Source organism: Lichenostomus cassidix, chromosome 5 (genome assembly GCF_008360975.1).
Source record: "Lichenostomus cassidix isolate B80296 chromosome 5, HeHo_3.0, whole genome shotgun sequence".
In the NCBI taxonomy this organism is placed as follows: domain Eukaryota; kingdom Metazoa; phylum Chordata; class Aves; order Passeriformes; family Meliphagidae; genus Lichenostomus; species Lichenostomus cassidix.
Genome location: NC_139486.1, coordinates 49274444 through 49296667, shown reverse-complemented (window position 1 = coordinate 49296667; position 22224 = coordinate 49274444). Strand labels below are relative to the sequence as shown.

General features: G+C 35.3%; 1 protein-coding gene across 4 annotated transcripts in view; it reads right to left on the bottom strand.

The window, feature by feature from the left end:
* Positions 1-3957: 3957 nt before the first annotated feature.
* The window catches only part of METTL15 (methyltransferase 15, mitochondrial 12S rRNA N4-cytidine), a 75957-nt gene continuing 57690 nt past the window's right edge, over positions 3958-22224 (bottom strand). For all 4 annotated transcript variants that reach the window (XM_085062986.1, XM_085062988.1, XM_085062985.1 and 1 more), the window contains exons 4-6: positions 13727-13918; positions 11495-11673; positions 3958-4515 (exon numbers count right to left, since the gene is read on the bottom strand). In XM_085062986.1, coding sequence (XP_084919112.1) covers positions 4070-4515; positions 11495-11673; positions 13727-13918 — 817 coding nt within the window. In that variant the 3' untranslated portion in view covers positions 3958-4069. The remainder of the gene's footprint in view (positions 4516-11494; positions 11674-13726; positions 13919-22224) is intronic.

The window sequence follows — 22224 nt, the reverse complement described above, 5'->3', positions numbered from 1 at the left end:
TCATTACTTCTCTGTTTATTCAAATTTGTCTCATTTTTCACCAGTACTTTTGCACAGTGATACTCAAAACAGTGAGTCACGACTGATTATTTACAACAACTAAGTTATTTTAAAATTTAAATTAATCAAATCACCAACAATCTGCGTCTAAGACTTCTTATTGCAATCCTCCCACCCCTGCACATCACCTTTCCTGAGGGCACAGCTCTTCTCACTGGGCTGTTACACTGTTCAGGAGCATCAACTCTCCAATTAATACCACGTCTCCTCCACTACAAAAAGTAATCTTAGAGCAATTATATGAATCATTAATAATCATAGAAATGCTACTCTAGAAAGCAGACTGCAAAACATCTGACACAACACTTGCTACTGGAAAAGGCACTTGCTAACAGTGTTCACTGAAGTCAGCGTTTCCTGGTTTGTACTCCACTAGGAATCCTCTCCTTCCAACTCCCATCTATAAATACCTCCACACATCTTTACAAAAACTGATGTTTCAGACTGGGATATTTTTCAAGTCAAATGGTAATCTGGTTGTGACTATAAAAGCCCACTGATAAAATGCTCAACTGTGAAAGTTAAAAATAAAGAACAAAAGCAAAACAACCAGAACTGAAAAGATATTTATTCCCTATATTACTTGCATTCTGAAGCCATGAAACTGATTGCTTTTCTTTAGGAAGCAATAGGGAAGTAATAATTGTCAGTAGGCCCTCATGGGCTATAAATGCAGACAACTGTGCATATACTGTAAAATAATGTTTTTTAAAGTGCTGTATTTTTATTATAAATACCTTAGTCACAGAAGAAGTGTGTCTAATTTTCAAATAATTATTCCGTGTCTAATTTCTTCACCAGGCAGGTACCTCTGACAGCACACCAACGTTTTACATGCACTTGGATTAACTAATTAAATCCTATTGTCTAATAATTTCAACAGCAAGTATGTTTGCAATGTGTACAAAAAGTCTTATAGCTGGGGTTTATCCTGTTTAAAATTTTTCCACACTTTTAAAGTACTAACATGAAAAGAGATATTCTTTAGCAACATGCTCTGCATGAACAGATTGTATAACAGCACCACTGTCTCTCCATAACTACCACTTGATATTCTGTACAATTATCCCACATATTGGATGTTTCTACTCTTCCCTTTGTGTATGGGACCATATTCTTGCCATATTCCCTGTAAACACAGTCTATAATCTATTTTCTTCTTGATAGATAATATTGCATTTGGCTGTACTACAACGTGCATTGCTTAGGTTGAATGGAAGTTTTTAGAAATGATACCAAACTTGTACCTTGACAGCATGCCTCGGTTTTCAGTGAGACATTTTCCACCAGACAGCATCTCCTTCTTAAACATAGTTTTTTTATTGTGGCAAAAAAAAACCCCAAAAACCAAAAAACAGTTTAGCTTTAGTAAAATGTGACATATACCACATTACAAAAATTTAAGGTGTGCTCTGTTGACATGTGTTCTGCTAACAAAATAAATCCTAACACCCTTCAGACAATTTAATGTCGTTTACTGAGTCACAGAATCACTGAATGGTTTGGGTTGGAAAGGCCCTTAAAGATCATCTATTCCCAATCTCCTGCCCTGGACAGGGACACCTTCCACTATCCCAGGTTGCTCAGAGCTCATCCAGCATGGCCTTGGACACCTCCAGGGATGCCACAGCCACAGCTCCTCTGGGCAACCTGTTCTAGAGCCTCACCACCTTCTGAGTTAAGAATTCCTTTTTATCATTTAATTTAAATCCCTCCTCTTGTAGTTTAAAACCTTGTCCTATCACTGCATGTCTGTGTAAAAAGTCCCTATTTTTTATGAAATTAAATTAAATGTTTAAAGAGACAAGAATACTTTGACCAGTTGGAACAAGAGGTTTTCCTGGGAAGCCAGATTTTTTATTTTTTTTTTTTCAGGGAAGCAGAGGTTAAAATTCTAGGACTCTCTACACACCAGGTTTGAAACTGGAAGTAAGGAGATGCTAAGAGGAGAGAAGCAGACCCTCTAAAGGGAAAAATTTAAAAAATTATACACAGTCATGGCTATGCAACTCCAACACAAAGGCAAAGAAAAACCTCTTACTTTCCCTGAATGAAGGAGGGTATTTCCACAACCTGGTACACAGCAGTTCAATTATCCTAAGAAACTGTGCCTTTAAATTTAGATATGAGAAGTGTGGATTTTAAACATTGTTTAAAGCATAAGGAATTTCAATGCTTTCATACAATTTCTGAGATACTAATGCCCAAATTCTGCTCTAACTGGATGGTCTTTCCCCAAAAGGTGCCCTGAACAACACAGAGCATGGCACTACAACTCTTCTAAGCCCATGTTGGAGGCACAATTTTTCAAATCTACAATTGAAATACACTTCAGTATGAAATCTTAGCTTAAAATAACTGAAGCTATTTATATTTAATGTTTGCATGAAAAAATGTCTATTTAGGGTACAGCCTGTTGTCTCAAAGATGACAAGAGTAAGTAATACTATTTGAAGTGGAATGTTTTATTTAAGTAGCATGTATAATGAAGCTAGTGGAAAAATGTTGAAATTTCAAAAAATATTGAAATACCCATCATAATCATCTGACTGTTATTTCAGATTAGTGATAGATGTCACCATCTATACCTAAAAATACATTATATCACTTACCTTGAACAAGGAATTAAACAATATCCAGCTATTTCAATATATTGTATATCACAGACAGTGAACCTAAATATCAACTTGTTTGTGACAATATGACCCAAAAAACTACTGTGAAGTAATCATGTGCATCAACACAAAGAGGATGCTTGATGAAAATCAGGTCCAGAATGATCCAGTCAGTCTTCAGAAGCCAGTGTACTAGTCATTTAGCTGAATCAGAAATTGCATTTTTTTATTTTACCAAGTTTCAGACATCACAAATTAAATCCTGGTACCAATTTGATTGTCTGAATTAAGACTTTTTTCCTCAAGAGATGAGTCAGAGGTCAAGGAAGTTCAAACTTATACTATTTTCCGTTCATTTTTAGCATATAAAACTAGCAAACCAGTGGTCTTTTAAGATAAAATATACACCCAAAACTAAATTTAATTCATATTAACGAAAAAAGAAATTATGTTACATGTTCTGCAACCCATTATAGCACCCAAACAGAAATCTGGTGTTAAGAGTGGGCCTTTCCTAAAATAATTTACTACTTATCTCTTAATAAACAATCACCAGCAAAGGAGAATACTTCATAAGACCCACAATACTTCTTTTTGATGGATTAATTATAATTCCATCAACACATAAAAGCTGTAGTGGATCTATGGCACAGAAGTCTTGGTTACAAGAATAAATTCAGATGATCAAGTAAAAATCTGCTTCATTTGAGTGTCCAAGTGCCAACAATGGTCTTTTAAGAACCCTTTCCCCCCCCCAAGATACATTTATCATTTAGAGTTATTAATTATAAAACAACCAGGTGATCACTCAGAAGTAAAACTAATTTTAAAAAATATAAGAGTCCATTTATGAATTCCTTGATAGAATATGACATACCAATGTCACTTTATTTAAGAACTAGCTCTTGTCCCATAGGCATTCATGCAATAAGTTAGTTGGGATACAGAGACACATATGTATCATGAATTCTTGGGTGAGTTTAAACTTAGTCTAGATTAAAGCAGAAATCTGAATTAGGTGTGAGAAATCCACCCCCATAACAATGCGTCTGTCTCCATTAGCTACTGAATTTAGCCTGTTAGTGTCAGGATTTTGAAACCAATCTAGAGGGAATACTCAAATATCAAACCTGCAATTTTTATAAACTTGGTGTTTGGTGCTCTTTTAAAAAAAGATGTCTCTTTTTTATAATTAGTGACACCCACTTGTATGCATTTATTTTGCATTTTCATGCTCTACACTACTTCCTAATTAAAGAGAAGAACAAAGGTAAGAAAGAAATGTTTTCTAACAGCCTTTATTTATTTTTCCAGTTTGACACTATCTGGCCAGTTAGCTTTCTGGAAAATAAAATTTAAGGAAATTATACAATCATGTGATCATATATTTTGGTTTAGAGTTTAATAGCAGCTCTTAGCTTGGCCGACCTTCCCCTCGGGTTTGTTTGAATATCTTTGGCCTGGGGAGTGAGAACTTTTTTCTGTATAAAAGTCCACTTTGAGTTGGATTTTTCACAGGGAGAGTCTTGTGTATCTTCTCCTCTGGAGGGATTCTTCCGAGCCTGTCTTATCTTCTGCTTCGAGCCAAGATTGTACTTTTCTGTCATGTCAATTCCATGAAGAAAACGTTTGATAATACGATCTTCTAGTGAATGAAAGGAGAGGGCTACAAGGCGACCTCCAGGTTTTAGAAACTTCTCAGCTGTCTTCAGTCCTATAAAGAGTTCATGGAGCTCATCATTCACAAATATTCGCAGGCCTTGGAAAGTTTTTGTAGCAACATGGGCAGGTCTCTGAAGCAAGTCTTTCCGTGCATAGAGTGCTGATGCTGGAAAAGCACCTGTCATACATTCCAAAAGGGACATGTTAATAACTTATTGTTTCTACATCTTGACATCCATTCACACAAGATAACTTTAAAGGAAAGCATAGTCAAAACTGAGCCCTGAGTAGTGAGCTTCCTTCTTTGTAGTATGTCTTTATTTTATGCTTTGAATTCAAATCTATGAATGTAAACCCTATTAAACTAAGATGGTTTGTGCTCAAATGTTGGGGTTTTTTTCCCTAGAATCTTTTAGAGAAATTCCTTCTCCAAAAGCATCACAGATTTAAACTGCAAAATAATGGGTGAAACCAAGATAAGGAAAAAAAAAAGATAGGATAGATAAGTCTCATCTTACAGCTCAGTGTAATCAATGTCAGTTTGGTATTTGTGGTTGTGTTATGATTTTAAGGAAAAATATTAATATACGATGGACACAATTTTACCTGTTGCCTTCCAGATAACTGCATTTCTTCACAGGCAGAGATAACTGAAGACAATGTCTACATGGTAATAAGTATCTTTCAATTAATTACTTGACGTTTAAAAGAAGTATCCCTTCTTGGGAATAGTAATTGTTGAACACATCTGTGTTTCTTCAAATGTTCACAAAAATACCCTGAGAAATTTAGAAAATGCACATGATGCTGCTGTGTTTTCACGTGTCTATACAGCAGAATGTGTCAAGGTACGGGTTTGTCAGACTAAAAATCACCAGATTAAATATTTTTATCAGATTCACAAATAATAATCACTATTTAATTCAAAAAAATATCAATATTCAATGTATTTTAGGCTTGAACTTTCATTACATGAGTGCAGAGCAAAAAGCTAGAGAAACCTGATTTGATGGATCAGAGGGACTAAAGTGCAAGAATGCTATAAGAGCTGTGAAACCTGAGTAAATTTATAATCTATTATGTAAGTGAGTGCAGGAGTCTGGTGAAGATAAATTGAATGAATAATGCTAGTATATAATGAGACACAATTATTTTTCTAAACAAGAGGGACCATTAGAGATAAGGCAATTCAACTGGTATGTATGTATTAAAATGACATAATTTCACATCAATGCTAAGCTACAACACAATGAAGCAAAGAGTTTGAAGTAAATGCAGTCATAATCAAGTAATTGATATTCTATATAGTGATGTAAAAGAGGGGAATATTGTACCTCTTAAACTAATTGTCTAAATTCACATTTACACAGGTGATTAAAAAAATTAATAGATATATCATTATCCATAATATGTTTGCACAGAATAATTTATTAGTGGAATTCTTGAGAGTTTTAAAGGTACGATTTTACTTATGTCAAAAAGTGTAAGTGTTCAGAAGGCATATCACAAACATACAAGCAATCTCAGTGCTCAGCAAAGGTAGGGGATAATAATGGGATTTAAAAATTCAATCATTATTAACAAAGCTATTACCATGTATGCTATGTCCCTAAGATATGTTCCTGCATAATTGATTTTCCTGACTACCTTCCCAACCTCCTCTGATCCCCAAAGCTTAACAGCTCCTAAATTCACTGAAGAGACCCAGTGTAGCTGTAGCTGCTTCCTATTCTTATAGTCTGAGTCCTTCGAGACAGAAAGTGGCAACAGGATTGACTTCTCCCAACAAATGACTGCACGGGAATTTACAGCTTGAAGCTGTCTCACAAAACAGAATAAATAGATGTAACCTGCAGGAGCTAGGCTTCTCCATCATTTACAAGCTCGAGAAAAAGTTACACTAGCTAGTAAATATAATTTCTGTCCTTGAAAACATATAATTTCTGTCCTCCTATATTTACTATGAAACACAAAAGGAATAGACACTCTCATTGTAGGAGTTACAAAGCTCATTTTGATGAGAGACCTAAATTAAATGGAGAACTAAAAATCACAGAACACAAGGTGTCCCAAGAAACCAATACCAAGCTTGTACTAACTGGCACAGTACCTGTTTTCATATTTCTTTATATTAAATACTTATAAGGAGATTCTTTGAAAACTAATCTGAAAGTGGAACTCTTATCAGCCTTTGACTGCCAGTTGTGCATGAAGAAAACTGTCTCAATGCATAACATAAAGGATTGTTGTGCTAAGCAAAATAAACACAACTTTCTTTAAAGGGTCAACTAACAACTACAAACACTAGCAGAATGCTCAGAACTCTTGAATGAATTAGATGAGATGTTAGGAAGAAATTCTTCCCTGTGAGGGTAGTGAGGCACTGGCACAGGTTGCCCAGAGAAGCTGTGGATGTTCCATTCCTGCCAGTGCTCAAGGCCAGGCTGGATGGGGCTTTGAGCAGCCTGGGAGAGTGGAAGGTGTCCCTGCCCATGGTAGGGGGTTGGAACTGCATGGTCTTTAAGGACACTTCCAACCCAGACCATTCTATGAATCTATATTCAACTTCAAAAGGCTTTGTAAAAATTGTAAATGGTTATAGTGTGCTGATATCTGGGCAGATTTTCATTGGTCTGATCATGAACGCTGATATTTTACAATTGCAATACTGAAGAGATAAATAAAAGAATTATGATACTGAGGCTATCAGCACAACTAGGATATCAACAGGTCTTTGGAAGGTTTTTCCACTTATTGTGCCATGGCTGTTGAGTGCAGTCTCTCCCTACAATAACTTTCTATGACAATTAACTGTGACATGAATTTATTACTATGAATTAATTTATCACACACTGAAGAAAAATTAATTAAAGCCCAGATGTATTCTGTAAGTATAACACAACTCTACAGGCCTCAGTTGAATATGCACAAAGAGAACTGCAGGTTCTACAATAAAGTACAGAGGACTAATATTGAGGAAATTGGTAAAGAAATGCAGCCACTTTGCAGTTTTACGCAACCAAAATCTCTTAAACTAAAACAAAATCAAACTGTTCACACGTTCAAAGACTTACTGGTCTATCATCAAAGGCTAGGATTAACTAATAAATGTAATCTCTGGTAGTTATTTCTTTCACACTGGTCTTCATCTTTTCAGTAAGGTAGTAGATCCTGATCCATGTTCCATGGGTGAAAAATTCTCCTATCGCTCTTACTCCTCTAGATTAGTTAAATAGAAATCTATTTGTGCTTTCAGCTAAGGCACATCAAACACTCACCCAAGCTCCTCCAGTTACCAAGACACTAAAAGAAAATCCTTCCTGGTAACTGGCTGTTCAATGTACAAAAACATTTAAAAAAAAAAAAAATCTGTATGGGAAGCTTGTAAAATGAATTTCATTCATAAAAACACCACGCTTCTGGCTAGATGACTGGCTTGAAATCCCAGTGAGAGAAATTATCATTTTTAGTTTTAGGATGCCCTGATGATTCTTACACTTTTAAAAATCTAATAGGTTCACATGTTGAAATGTATTGAAATTTTAAAAGCTTGTGAATGAAATTAGCAACGTGCTGTGCCTGTCAATATGAACTATTAAAGTCCCCAGAGTGTATGAGAGTGGGAGAGTTTAAAAATTAATTCAGATCGTGCACCTGTTTGCAGGAATTCGTCTGTTGAATTAGCACTGCATTTAATAAGTTTCTGTGACGCAACTAATGTCCTTTTGTCTAGGCTCCCTCAGTACAGTGTTAATTCTCACCCATCTGAAATTCAGGCAATATTACAAATTCCAAACTGGTAATTAAAGTCCATAAAAGTGAACCAGTCTGAATGAAATTGACTTTACCCATTAAAGTTGCTTTTAAACTTTTCAAATTTCTTTAACATGTCATCATCAACTCCTTTCAAGTTAAGCCCAAATGAGTACATGATCTTAAAATTGTCTGTTAATAGATTATGTATTTAAATAACGCCCAGAAAAAAAAAATTTTCAACAAAAATTAAGAAATGACAAGCTATATTCCCACCAAAAAGAAATCAAAATAGAACATCAGTTGTACTGGAAAAGCATATGAAAATTACATTCTAAAAATTTTACCATTTTTAACCAGTTTTCATGCACATGCAGTTAGACCTATTGTTTCCAAACAACTCAATGAGACACAACAAAAGACATCAGGAAGTGCTTCTTAATCGACTTCACACAACTATTGACAACCTTTCAGTTCAGAACTACTGATTTTTAGTATTTACAGAGCATTCAATGTTGCAAATAGCTCTGTGAAAATTATAAACAGTGAGAAGAGTTTGACTGTGCTGCACGAAGAAATGCTGTTCACAAGACTGAACTAAAAACTCCTCCTACTGCAGATTCCATAGCTCACAGATATCTTATTTAAACAGATCAGAAGCCTTTTGGATAATATTCATAAACACACACACAAAAAAAGGATGAGATTTTTAATGCTTTTTTTGGTAGGACCTTATTCATTGGCATAGCATGTAGAGAGATAATTTTCAGGATCTGTGTCAAGAGATAGAAAGAATTATTTTCTTGAACTGGAACAAAGGAGAGCAAGAAATGACCTGGATACCCAAGTTTTTGTAGGCAAACAACATACTTGATATACAAATCTGTATATTTTTCCCAGCTATACCTTAGAATTGGAACACTTGCTAATACATACTTTAGAAACACCTGATTGTTCTGTTAAGTGTTGTGCAGCTGTTTTGTTTGCTTGGTTTTATTTTAAACTACATCATTCAGTTTTATCTCCCAATGAATTAGCAAGTGTAATACATGTTCTAACCTTTGTGGGGTGGTAGGAAAGACCAGAAGTCTAGCATTCTATAAAGAGAAATTAAATTTTCCAAGTTCAGGTTAGTCCAAATCTAGATTCACAGTGATTCTGATTATCAGCTGGACCTAAAGATCAAACCTGGGAGCTCCAGAAAATCTGAAGCCATAGTAATCAGTAACACGAGAAAGAAATATGGACACCATGCAAATTCTCATATACTGATACCAGCAGAGAAAAAGACAAATACCCAGCCTCACTGCCTAGATTTTTCGCTTGTGTTCTGGTTCTTATACTAGGCAAAAATAATGACCCTGCTCTGGAAGATAATCAAGCTTGCAAGGAATCTTCAAAATCTAAAATGCAGGATTTTATTATTCTAATTAATATTTTATTTTTTAAAGGACATAACATTTAACTAATAGGTCATAAATTTTACTCTGCTAAAGTCCTACATTAGTGTTTTTTGGGCTGTGCCTTCAAGAGCTTCCTGTGGCTGTGGTCTCTGGCACTTTAGCTCTGGCTTATCACAATAACTTCACCAATATAATTTCATGTAAGAATATATATTAATGATAGATGACAAATGAATCAAAATATATCACAATTACAAAAAGAATTTCTTAAGGTTTTCTTAATCCGTTCAAAAACAGATTGGATTCACCATAGTGCTTCTTTACTGGATGAATCAAACTAAAATTGGAAGAAATTCTACGCAAACAAGGATCAGTGTAACAGCTCTAAAATTGTTATAACGACTTGTATATTCCAAAAAAAGCACACAAAACATACATATTTATTGTCTTGGCAGATGTGTGCACTGGATTCATTGTTTTTGGCATGTACACTACCTGATGCATACCTGACTCATGTATCAAGAAGCTCTTCAAATATAGAAGAGAATTTAAAATGAGAACAAAAAATCCTTCTCATTGTCACAGAAAGTGACCATTAACTGATGAGTCACATGCAGCACATTAAACATGAAGGGATCTTCAACTGCTGGTTTATATACACTAGTATTTTTATTTTCTTAGTTTCAGATATGGCACAAGATTATTTCAGAATTAGTAAGATGCTTTTTTACAGCACATAACATGTTACATCTTTAACACAGTAACATGGTGGCTTCAAACTCAGTAGAGGTACACTGTCTTAATCAATAGCTTTTTAAAAAGCATGAGATATATATGACAAAGTCCAAAATTATTATTTCGGGATTTTGCTAACGATGATATGAAAAATGTAAGGTTTATAAAAGACTCATAGCTTTATCTGTTTGGGATTTTTTTTCCGATTGCTTGCTCCTCATATATTCACAATATTTACAGCAGGGGCTTACAACAGCAAGCAGAGTCTTTAGGTCCTTTCATTACATCAGCTAAACTTTGGGCTTTGGTTGACTGGACATTTTGCTAAAGTATCCTGATTTGTACAAATCCAAACCTTTTAATTTCTCCGTCATTATAATTAAGTGCCTTAGACTTTCAGTTCAAGTAATAGAAATTTTTAAGAATTCCATAATTTTCTTAAGACTCTCCAGGACGCTGAAAATATTTTACACTGTTCTTTAGCAAATATTAAATCTGGATTAGAATTTTAAAGGTCTGTCTTCAAAGTCAGCTGTTTAGACTTATCTGTGACAAGATGTAGTGATTTTTATCATTTGGTTAAAAAAAAAAAACGAAACATCCTGACACTACATGTTAGATTGTTAATGAATGGGATTCATATGTCACATTTTTCCTCGAAAATTTCTACTTGAGAACACAAACATAAAGGTTCTTGATGTAAGCACTGTTCCTGCCTAACTGCATTTTGTTCAAGTTGTTTACAGTGAGGAGCAAGGAAGATGAAGTGTTTCAATAGTTGCTTCAGGCTGATCTAGTTGGCATGCGCAAGGTGAAGCAAGCCATGTATTGCTTTGTGCTTTCTGATTCCTTAAAGAGACAGAAATCAGCTGATTTCACTCATAATTGGAAACTGCCATGGTACCTCCCCTCAAAATATTAAAATACAGAAATTTAAAACTAAGAGAGATATGACATATCTGATATTTGAAGGTTTATGAATAGCCAGGATAAAGAATACCCAGGGCTGCTGTCATTCTGTGGTTCAACTTGGTTGACAAAATGATAAATCACTTCATTTAAAATCTATTATTAAACTAATTGTCAAACTACAATACAAAAAATGGGAGCTTAAAAAAAAAAAAAAAGAAAAAGAGAGCTGACATCAGAGCAGAATAGGCAGGATTAGATCCTGCACGATTTCAAGTACAAATAGATCCCTCTGGGACTTTGGGGATTAATATTTTTTCCTCCTCAGCAGCCACTGTGAAGAATTAATGAGGGTACCTGCAACAATGCTTGCAAGCTGCTGAGTTCTGGTGATGGGGTATATGCTGCGTGCCTGAACGATGGCTGAAGCGATTTTCCTGGCGTGCCTCTCCTCGCCGTATGTTCTCAGGATGGACGCAAGCGCCTGTTGATCTAAAGCATTCACAACATCAGCAGCGGTGGGCATGTCAGGGTACCTACGCACGAGAAGAGCCAATTAGTTCACTGACGTCAGTTTTCATTGACAAGAGGTGAAGCTTCATAGCGTTGAGACATAAAGTCAAACACACACACTGCATACGAGTGCCTTTGAGGTTTTCGAATAGGAGATGGGAACCCTGTGAAAGCAGCTTGCACCTTTTAAATCCTTTTCCTTGCTGGTCTAAATGGGGTTTGCTCCTTAACTTCAATTAGAACAGTTTTAACTTCCAAGTATTATCATAAACTATGCTTAATAAGGTGACAAGAATAAATATATTCCAGTATCGTGCTAGGATGGAAATTATGTGTGACCTTTCTATTCAGCCAGCTTTAGAATATAAACTTGCCTCTTATGGGTTCATTTTAGCCACCTTGCATCAAATGCTGTTTTCTAGTCAGAACTGATTTCAAGATCTTTTCTTTCATATCTCCTGCTATGAAAATAACTGCTAATGAAGATAATTAAACATAACTTATCACTAAAAGGCATAACAATTAATATACAAATACTGTTCTGAGATAAGAGAAATGATATAGCAATACAAATTACAGGAATTATTACAATTCAAACAGTGTAAGCCTTCAATCTATATATCTAAATCTCTGTCACTTTGCTATTGAAATAGTTCAAAGTATTTTATGAACATCATCTATGGATTTACTAATCAGAGGAAACATACAAACTACTTAATAAATTCTCTTCTAAATTCTCTTCTTCTGTTTCAGGCGTTTTTTACTCCCCTGCAGTATCTCACAAAAGATAACAAAACTTAGAGGCAAGTAGTATCATAGCAACAACCATAGTGTAAGGCTTTTGTTATGCCTCAGGTATCCTTTGTTCTTATGCTCTTGTTCCGTGTTTGTTTTCTCATGATGCATCAGACATATATTTAAGCCTGGAGTTCAGATTCTTGAAATCTGAGGGCTGGATCCCAGTAGAATCATGGCAGCATTTTGCACAAAACGAGAAAAAGCAAGTATAATGAAATTTGCAGTGTTAAGACTTAACATTAATATGGTAAGCTAATTCCTTAAAAATTGAGGCTTCCCATTGACTCGCTGTGAGCAATGGAAGAACAAATGGCATTTCTTAAGACCCCAGGTTCATCAAAACACCATGAAAAAATTATTCTCTGTCATATAATGCATCATGCAATTACAGCTATCATCTACACAAGACAGATATTTGGTTGCTCATTCAAAAAGCAAAATGCTGTAGAAATATATCAGGTTGTTTAATGATGAAAAATGTTGCAGAAGTGGAAATTATCATTCCATGACTGATTTTCATGCTCTTAAAAGTACTAAACACCAATCCAAATAATTTAAATACAGGTGATTTACTCAATAATCGTTAATTTGACAATTAAGCACGCCTGATGTGCCTCCTCCACAAAGAGAAAGGAAGCTTATCATTTTGCTAAGGAAAACTTATAAAAGTTTGGGGCATGGAAGACAGCTTTACACTAGCATGTTAAAAGTAATGTAGCTATCTGATTTAAACTGCCAGATACAATGGATAGGATTTTATTTATTTATTTTTATTATGTTCCTTTTTACAGAGAAGCAACTGGGTCAGATGGTCATTGCCCAAAAGATGGACTCTGCTCCTTTCCTGAGGGAGCAATTGAACCTGATCAAGTGAGTTTCCACAAATAATAAGTGTGGCAGAAAAGGAAAGGACTGCAGTAAAAAGTTGTGAGCCTGCAGATCAAGTACAGGCTGAGAAACTGTGGAAATAATAAATCTCTGATAGGGAGATGTCCCCGTGACTGTATACCAAATACTCCAAAAACGTTACAATTCGATGGAAAAATGTTACTGGCTTAATTACTCATCACTGGAACTTTCCTCTTATTTCAAAGAAGGCAAAGACAATAACCAGGGCTGAGCACTGAGATGGAAAAAAGCTTTTTGGCAAAAGACAGTATACTCATGCAAAATTAGATGTGGTTTGATGGTAAGAATTCTTCACTTTAAGAGGAAAGGAAATGGTTGCTGAGCAGATAGTTTTTGATATTCAAGAAGAAATATTTTATTATCATGTACCTGTCACTGTCCATCCTCATGTCCAAAGGTCCATCCTTCTGCAGGGAAAAGCCTCTTTCAGGTGTATCAAATTGCATAGAAGAACAGCCAGCATCCAGGAGAACACCATCCAGAGTCCCTGGCTCAACCCCAGAGGAGATTAACAGAGCCTCTGACTGGCTAAACTGCCCTAGAAGAGGTAGAATCTGTTTCCTGTAAGAAAGTAACAAATAAATAGCCTCAAGTTTAATTATAACAATGCCATCTCTCCCCCTTGCATAGCAAGAATTAGAAAATAGCACTCAACTTGTCTCAGAAGCAATAGGGCTATTGCCAAAGTAATAGTTTACGTACTTTTCATATGTCAGCATTGAAAACTGGTCCAAACCACCCCTCAAGGGCTACTTCAACTTCTTTAACTCTTTACTCCCTTCCTGCTTCATCTTAAAGAAATGGAAATCTGCCTAAAATTTAATTTTTTCACCATGCAGGAACTCAAAAGGACACCTTTCAGCAGGAATGTCCTGATGACTAAGGTACCTGCCCTGCTTAGCAGGGCCCTCAGTCAAGCAAGGCCAAGGTGCAGAAAAGAAGGAATAGATCTTGGACCTAAAGAAGCAGACAAAACGGAACAAGACTGCAGAACCTTATGGTTAATATTTACCCACCAGGAAAAAATTCTAAGTTCCTGACATGGGACAAACACCTTTTTAGTGGTATTTGTCATTTTAAAAATGACTGGGCAAGTGAGATGCACTGAATCATAAGAAGGTAAAACACTTAGTGTAATTTGGGTTTAGGTACCTGATCACTGGGGAGAGTAGCTTTACATGCACTTTTGTGCTTACTGTTCTTTCTTAGATTTAAAGCAGTTGCTTCTTAACATTCCTGTACTGGCAAGGAAAAGAGGAACAGCAAGGGAGAAGATAACACATCTTCTCCACAGGTTCCAGTGTCCAACCACACTGAGGCTGGTTGGGCTCCCCAGGAACAGCTCCCCAGGGCAGTGGTCACAGCACCAAGGCTGACAGAGCTCAGGAAGTGGCTGGACAATGCTTCCAGGCACAGGATGGAATTCTTGGGGTGTCCTGCCTAGGGCCAGGAGTTGGACTCAGGATCCTGATGGGTCAATTCCAACTCAGGCTACCCTATGATTCTATGATCTCTGTGGCTCCCAATACTTTCTTGGACTTCTAATCCCAGACTTTTGGGCTTTGCCTATATATAAGGTAATATATACAATTACACAATTTATTAAATTTGTCTCTCAAGATCTTAATGAATTTGACAGACTTAAAAAGATTAATCAACATATTGCTGCATTTTTAAGCAGTACCCGCAAATTGGAACGTATTTCTGCCCACACCAGGAAGCCACTGCCTCCATGTGGAGAGAAAAAGCTCTGTTAAAAGAAAGACATTCATGAAACCAACCACATGGAAGAACATTCAGCTACACAACGTTCTCCTCATTAGAGCAGAACAAATTCACCTATTGAACAAAGCACAAAACCCGGGAAACAGTGTGAAAGAACAATTTCCATGAGGGATAGATATCATGATCACACACACAATTTTGAATTGATTACTGTCCAGCACACAACTGAATACAATCACTCAGTATAATAAGAACTGACAGTTCCTGAAAAGCACAATGATCCACTTAAGGTACTTAAACCAATTTAAGCTATATAGCTATACAGTTTTGAGATTGTATTTCCTCCTAAATATAATAAGAGGAATTTTCTTGAAAATATGTATCACTTTATCCAACTGGGCACTGTTTCTAATTTCATGACTCATGCAAATGAATGAACTTTAAAATTCCATATGTTGGAAATGAAAATAAATGAGACCTGTAAAAAATTATAAATTGCCATTGTCCAGTTCACCAGCAGACAGCAATCCATATCAGCTCTGAAGTAGTGCTCTACCAACTGATCTGAAAACTTATTCTGAACAATATTTGTTTATTGCTAGACATTTTATTACAGTTCTTTAAACGTATCGTAAATATGTGGATAGCTCAGATGTTTGGGACAGCTTTTGATTAGAGATCTGCCAAACTTTTGTGATTAGAAAAGGTAATTTAAAAAATAAGTAAATTTTAGCTAGAAATTTACTCTATGGCAGAGAGATGCTTCAGCTGGAAAATGCACTGGAGTTTGCAAATAAAAAAAAAAGATCGAAAAATAATTAGGTTGTTTTTTTGATGTCAGTCTTTCAGCTGTGTGAAATTATAGCTTCTGTACAGAACATGTTTGTTAGGCACTGCCTTGTGTGTATCAATAGTGGATATAGGCATCTTGTTGAATATAAATCTTTACTAAAACCATAATAACCTTTTTATGACATTATAACATATTACAATGTTCAGGACAGTTCTCTGAATTCCTTTTTCTCTGTGAAACGGAAGACACAATTTTAAGCATCTTGGCTATCTCATACACTTCAATTAATCAAACCAAGTACACAGGTATAAAAGATTTATTACCTTATGTAAGGAAATACAAATATAAACTCTTTTTTTCATAGGATAGTAACAATGATGATAATGATTACAAGGACTAATTTATTAGATTATAAGCATGACACATTTATTTAAAATAAAATATTTTACCAAGAATTCAGAACATTTATGAACATAATGAAACTCTCACCTGGTCTACCATTCTTTATGCCTATATTCAAATACAAACTGCCTGTTACATGCAGGATTTCCTCTGAATATTCTTAATTTACCCTCAACTTCCTTTTGACGTCATGTTTTTATTTACATGATCTGTAAATCCACTTTCCAGAATAACCTCAAATAAATAATAAAACTGGTAAATAATAAACTACGTTAAAAATTTTTATTTCCTACAGTCACATGTCTTCTGCTCTACTCAGCTATGCAGAATTCTTTCCACCTTATGTTTTAGTCTTCCAACATTTTCTTTGGTCAATAGAAGATTTATGTTCCATGACCATACTTACCTAGTGTGAAAATCTGTTACCTTCTGTCTTAATATATTACAAAAACAGTGCTTAGTGGAAAAAGCAGGAAAGGTAAACCGGGGAACATCCCTAAATATCAAGAAAAACAGCCAAGCTTGTAGTTCTAAAAAGCCTGAGAGGAGAGAGCACATCAAAACATTACACAGCAAGACTGAATGGTGATTTTCATCAAGTCTTGGTGATACCTTTGAAAGCTGTTAAGATTACAAAGGCTCACACAGAGAGCACTGTAATCATTTTAGGCAATCTTCAAAGGTTAAAATCTAAATCAAATTGTCTTGCTTAAGAGAAAATATTTAAACTTTGTACTTGAAGAGCATTTTATATATTCAGAATATTTTAGACACAAAAAAAAAACTGTGAAGAGGTTTTAGGTCCTCTCTTATAAATGGAGAAACAAGAATTTCAGGGTTTAATATTTAATGATTTGAAGATACCTTGTAGAAAGCTAAGACAATATCAGAGACTATGGTCTGAGGATGTAAAAAAGCAGAAAACACCTGTCATATTAGCTCTCATTTGGGGGTGTGTCTATGGGGTAATAACCTGATAACTTTTTGATAAATTCCCAACTGCTACAGACAAGCAATCTCTAACTTCTCAAAATATTCAACATGTTCACTCCCTCTTTATTAATCTTGACATTCTACAAGAAAAAATCATACCAGATTTTAAAAGAACACTGGGCATGTGGAAATCTAGCCTACTTAAAAAAGAATAAAAAGTTATTTCAGCAGCTACATATGTTGTCGGGGCCTTAATAGATTTTCTTGTGCAACAATTTCAAAAGTTTAGAGAACTCTTGAGAAATAACACAGTTGGAAAATAATACAGGACCTCAGGTCCAGGTCATAATGAAGTATTTTATTACACTATATCATAACACATAGCATAGTAATTCTGCTAGAAAGCACTTGATCCACACACCTCAACTATATGAAAGAGCAGAATCAGAAAGGGTTCAATGTCTCCTAAAATATTTCAGGCTCTACAGGCTTCAGTTAATCTCTGCTATTCTACAACACTTTATAAAAATATTCTTTTTTTTTTATTTTACTTAGTTACTTAGAGGGTGATGAACACAGGAAAAAAAGCAAAGCATTAACACAGCTTCTACCAAATAAACAGAATCTTTTATCTAATTTCTCTCCATTGTCACAGACATTGATGTGACATCAATCATTCAGTTCCACAGAGATGTACAATGATGCATTGATGTGCTTCAGCATTTTTTAATGTATACATAATAATACTCATTCTTGATGTTTCACTATTGCTCCACTTAAAAATTCTGTGCGTAAATACACCATGATCCCTTGACAGCAGTGAAAACTACCTTTTACTCAACCAGAATAAATGGCTTCTTCAGGAGAACAGAATAAAAAAAAGGTTTTCAGCTAACTCTTGGTAGTGGACATCCAACAAGGAGACCAACCTGGTGCCTTGATTCAGTAACTCCCCTGGGAGTTACTGAACATCAGGAGTGCCAAGCAGCACCAGCTGTAATGAGGATACAGGTACAGACCTGGATTGACACAGACTCACCTCACTGAGGTCACTCACAGCTCTCACATAGCTGCACCTTTCACTCATGGCTGCACTGCTTCAGGCACACCTAGAAGCAAACTATGAAGTATTCTCACCACAAATCCCTGGAACTTTCAGTATCCTACCTGGAAATTGGTGTGAGTGTTACTCGGCCACAGTCTAACATCCCTCACAAAAAAAGGTATCTGAATATTCTGTAAAAATTTTTTAATTACCTTTGTCGAATGGAAATTTGGCATGGTTTTCTTGCTTACCAAGTGTACTGGTTTTGCATGGGCTGGTTTTTGGCAGCGGAGGGAGCCCACAGAGGTGGCTTCTGTGAGAAGCTGCTAAAAGCTTTCACCATGTCCATGCCCAGCAGAGCCAATCGCTGATGGCTCTGAAGATGATGGACATGCTGCTGGCCAAGGCTGGGTCAGTTAGAGCTGTGTCAATGCCTCTGTGGTAACATATTTAAGAAGAAATCCAAACAAAGGTGGGGGTGCAGTTTTAATTCCAGCCAGGGAAAAGGAGGAGTGAGAACATGAGAGGGAACAACACGGAGACACCAAGGTGGGTGAAGAAGGAGGGGGAAGAGGTGCTCCAGGTGCATCTACCATCTTAAAAACAAACCTTGTCATTTCATTCCTAGCACATTCCACTAACACAATTTCAGCAAAAACTACTGGAGGAGACACTGTTTCAACTAACGGAAAAGATAGAATTTTGTTAACCAAAAGCACAAATATCAAAGATGGTTTCCACTGAGTACATCCAAACTATTACCATATTAGACATCTTCCATAGCAGGTATACTCAATCCCATAAAAATAAAAAAAGGAAAATTTAATTTTCTAATGAACAATGTTTCCTGTTAAATTACAGATTAAGGAGGTAATTACTTTTTCCCTTTTCTGGGAAAACAGAAGACTAATAGAGTAAGACTAGTGATCACTGAGGCAAACATCAAAATTACATGTCTCACTAAAATTTGAAAAAATGTATTTTTTAAAAAAGGTATTTTATTATTAATGTAATCTATTATTTTATTTTATTTATGTACTTATGTATTTTATTATTTTATTAAAAATGTGTTTTATTAATTTATATTTATTGCACATTTCTGCTGACAGTTACAACCACTTTTTAAGGGTGAATGTTCAACTCATAATTCAAGGTTTAAGATAATTTTTCACTGTAAGAAAACACAGCAGAGCAATAATTATAACCTTATTCTTTCTCTGCTATCATCCTAAAAGATATCTTTATAAAAATCGCCTCTCCATTCCACAACAACCCACGTATGGATTCACATTTTCATTAAAGACACAATGGTATTTTCTTGAACTCAAAAGAAATGCTGCTCCTGGCCATAGAAGGAAGAAAATCCTGTTTAAATCAGTTGCCTAAACCCAGCAGAATACAGAAAGAAATTCTGGATACACACCAGCAAGTTGAAAAGTACAAATTGACATCAGGAACAAAACAGCTATGTATGAACACATTTCAGTCCATAAATATAAGAATACTAAAATCTGCGGCAACAATCACTGTAGACAGATTTTTCAACACAGAAGAAAGGGGTAGATCACTTTTTCCCTGTGTTAACACCCAGTCTCAGAGGAACCTGAAATTGTACTAAAAGTTGCAGACTGGAGACAAGGCACAAAAGCAGATTTATCATTCAACCAGCTTTACTGATCAATTACTGATTAACTATGATCAGCCACCTATAATGACCAAAATACCATATATAAAATATTACAGTTTAAAAAGACAAGAACTTGCCTCTCCTTTACATTAAACAAACAAAAAAAGGTGTATTTCTCTACTAACTGCTTTCCCTCACTGCAACATTTTGGTTTCTGAATATGTTTCTACGTTATATAAATCAGCATTTAACTATTCATTCTTTGACAAACCATTTCTTTGTTTGAAACAGTTGTTAAACCTTAGAACACTGAGGATAAATACATCTAGGATCAAGAATTTATAAGTGAAACAAGTAACTTTTTCTTCCTGCCTGTCATTTTTCTCTGAGCTATGTCACAGAAGAACGCTTTTAATTGACTTGCACCTTAAGCATTAAACTCTCTGCCTATCACTTGGACAGCATCACATCTTCCAGCTATATGCTCCTAATTGTGGGAAGGAGAAATATGAGAAGCAGAACACAAGAGGAATGCAAATAAAGGCAGAAGTGAAGTAGGAGCATCACTCAGAAGTTACAGAAGCCTTTGCTCTTCTGAACTTCTGCTCATACCAGGTCTTGTCCTTTCCAAGACAGGGGAACATGAACTCTGCATAAAATTAAAAATTCAATCATATCATGGGTTCAAAAGACTGGCTAATCCGTATTTCATTCTCTATTCCTTTCCTGGTATTTGTTAGCATGCTCTTCTAACTATCAGTGAACACCTAGCACTGACTTTTCAAGAACAAACCCAGTATTTCACTACTCACTAGTCTTCTCATAGCCTACACAAGTAAACCTAAAGTGTTTTGCCACATCACTTAACTACCTGTCTCTTCACCTGCTGCCTTGTCAGGTTCTGCAGTTCTCCAGAATAAATCTTCAGTTTTGCTGTATTAGGTAACATAGCCTGACCAAAAATCAACAGCAACCATGCCAACAATTTACTGGTTAATTTTGATAATTTATGAATAAATAAGAAGCATGCTCTACCCACATATCCTTGTGGTACTGCACTGGATAGGTCATAGCTTTGAAATGAGATCAGAGTGACCCCTATAACCAGGCAGAGAATCTACACCAGAAGATTATTTTGCTTCTATTACTCACTCTGTCCACAACTTTACCTTGATAAATCATACTTGTTACTTCTGTATTTACAAACTATGTAAATTCATTCCAAATTATAATTGGAATAATAAATATATATACTTAAAATCAAAATTAAATCTGTATTTGTTTCTCATAGCATTGCAATCCAATCTTGGAAAGAAAGTAATGTGCTTAATCCTAAAGATTGTAACATTTATACACATACTTAAAAGGGAGTATTTCACTAGTTCATCAAATCAAAACCTCCAGAAAGTCATGATTTTCAAATACTTCATATGCAAAGTTAGGTATATCCCTTTAGATAACCTTAGCTACACTAGTAAGTATTAAACTTTGAAAAAGTAGTGAAGTTACACAAAAGAATAGAATATTAACAGCTCCAAGAATGCTTTAGATTTAAAATGCTGTCTTAAAACATGCTTTTGGCAGCAATTCACTTTCCCAGAGACCTTTCCTTGACCTTTTTTCTAGTTTAAAAATTTCAATTTCAGAAAGCAATCATAAAAATAAAACTAGTTTGTTCAGGAACCATGAACATCTTGCTGCTCTGTAGACACCACCAGTTAGCATCCATGTGGAATCATACAGACAATTCTATATTCAATTCTAATTCTCATTTACCTCATTTATTAAGCACCTTGTAATAAAAGCTGAGAAATTTAAATGCATTTCACCAGTGACAATCTTTCCTAATACTCAGTGTTTCCTGTACTGACATTTTTACTTCATACAAGACATGAAATGCTGCATTTAAATTAACTTCCCTCCTACACAATAAACATCCAGAAATTGTGCAAATTATCTTTTAAGTAAATATAAGAAATAATAATTAATGTCTTTAGTGAAGTACCTTGTCTCAACAACATTTTTTTTATGCACAGAGACTACATGAAGCCTAATTACTAGCCACTGCAGATGACAATATAAAGTCTTAAGTTGTAAGTATTTGGAGAAGTAAGAGAACTTTTAAGTGAATAATATTTGGTCCTGAAAGTACAGACACAGTTTTAAATTACTGGTCTGTTTCTCTCTACTGGGAAAATATAATCAATTGGGATACATTTGAAAAAAAAAAAGAACAAAAAAAGTCCCCCATTTGTGAAAAAAGATAGCATCCTGAGGTAAAAAAAAAGCTGTGAGACAGCTCTACGAAATATGTAAGTTAACTAAACAGGTACATAATCAAC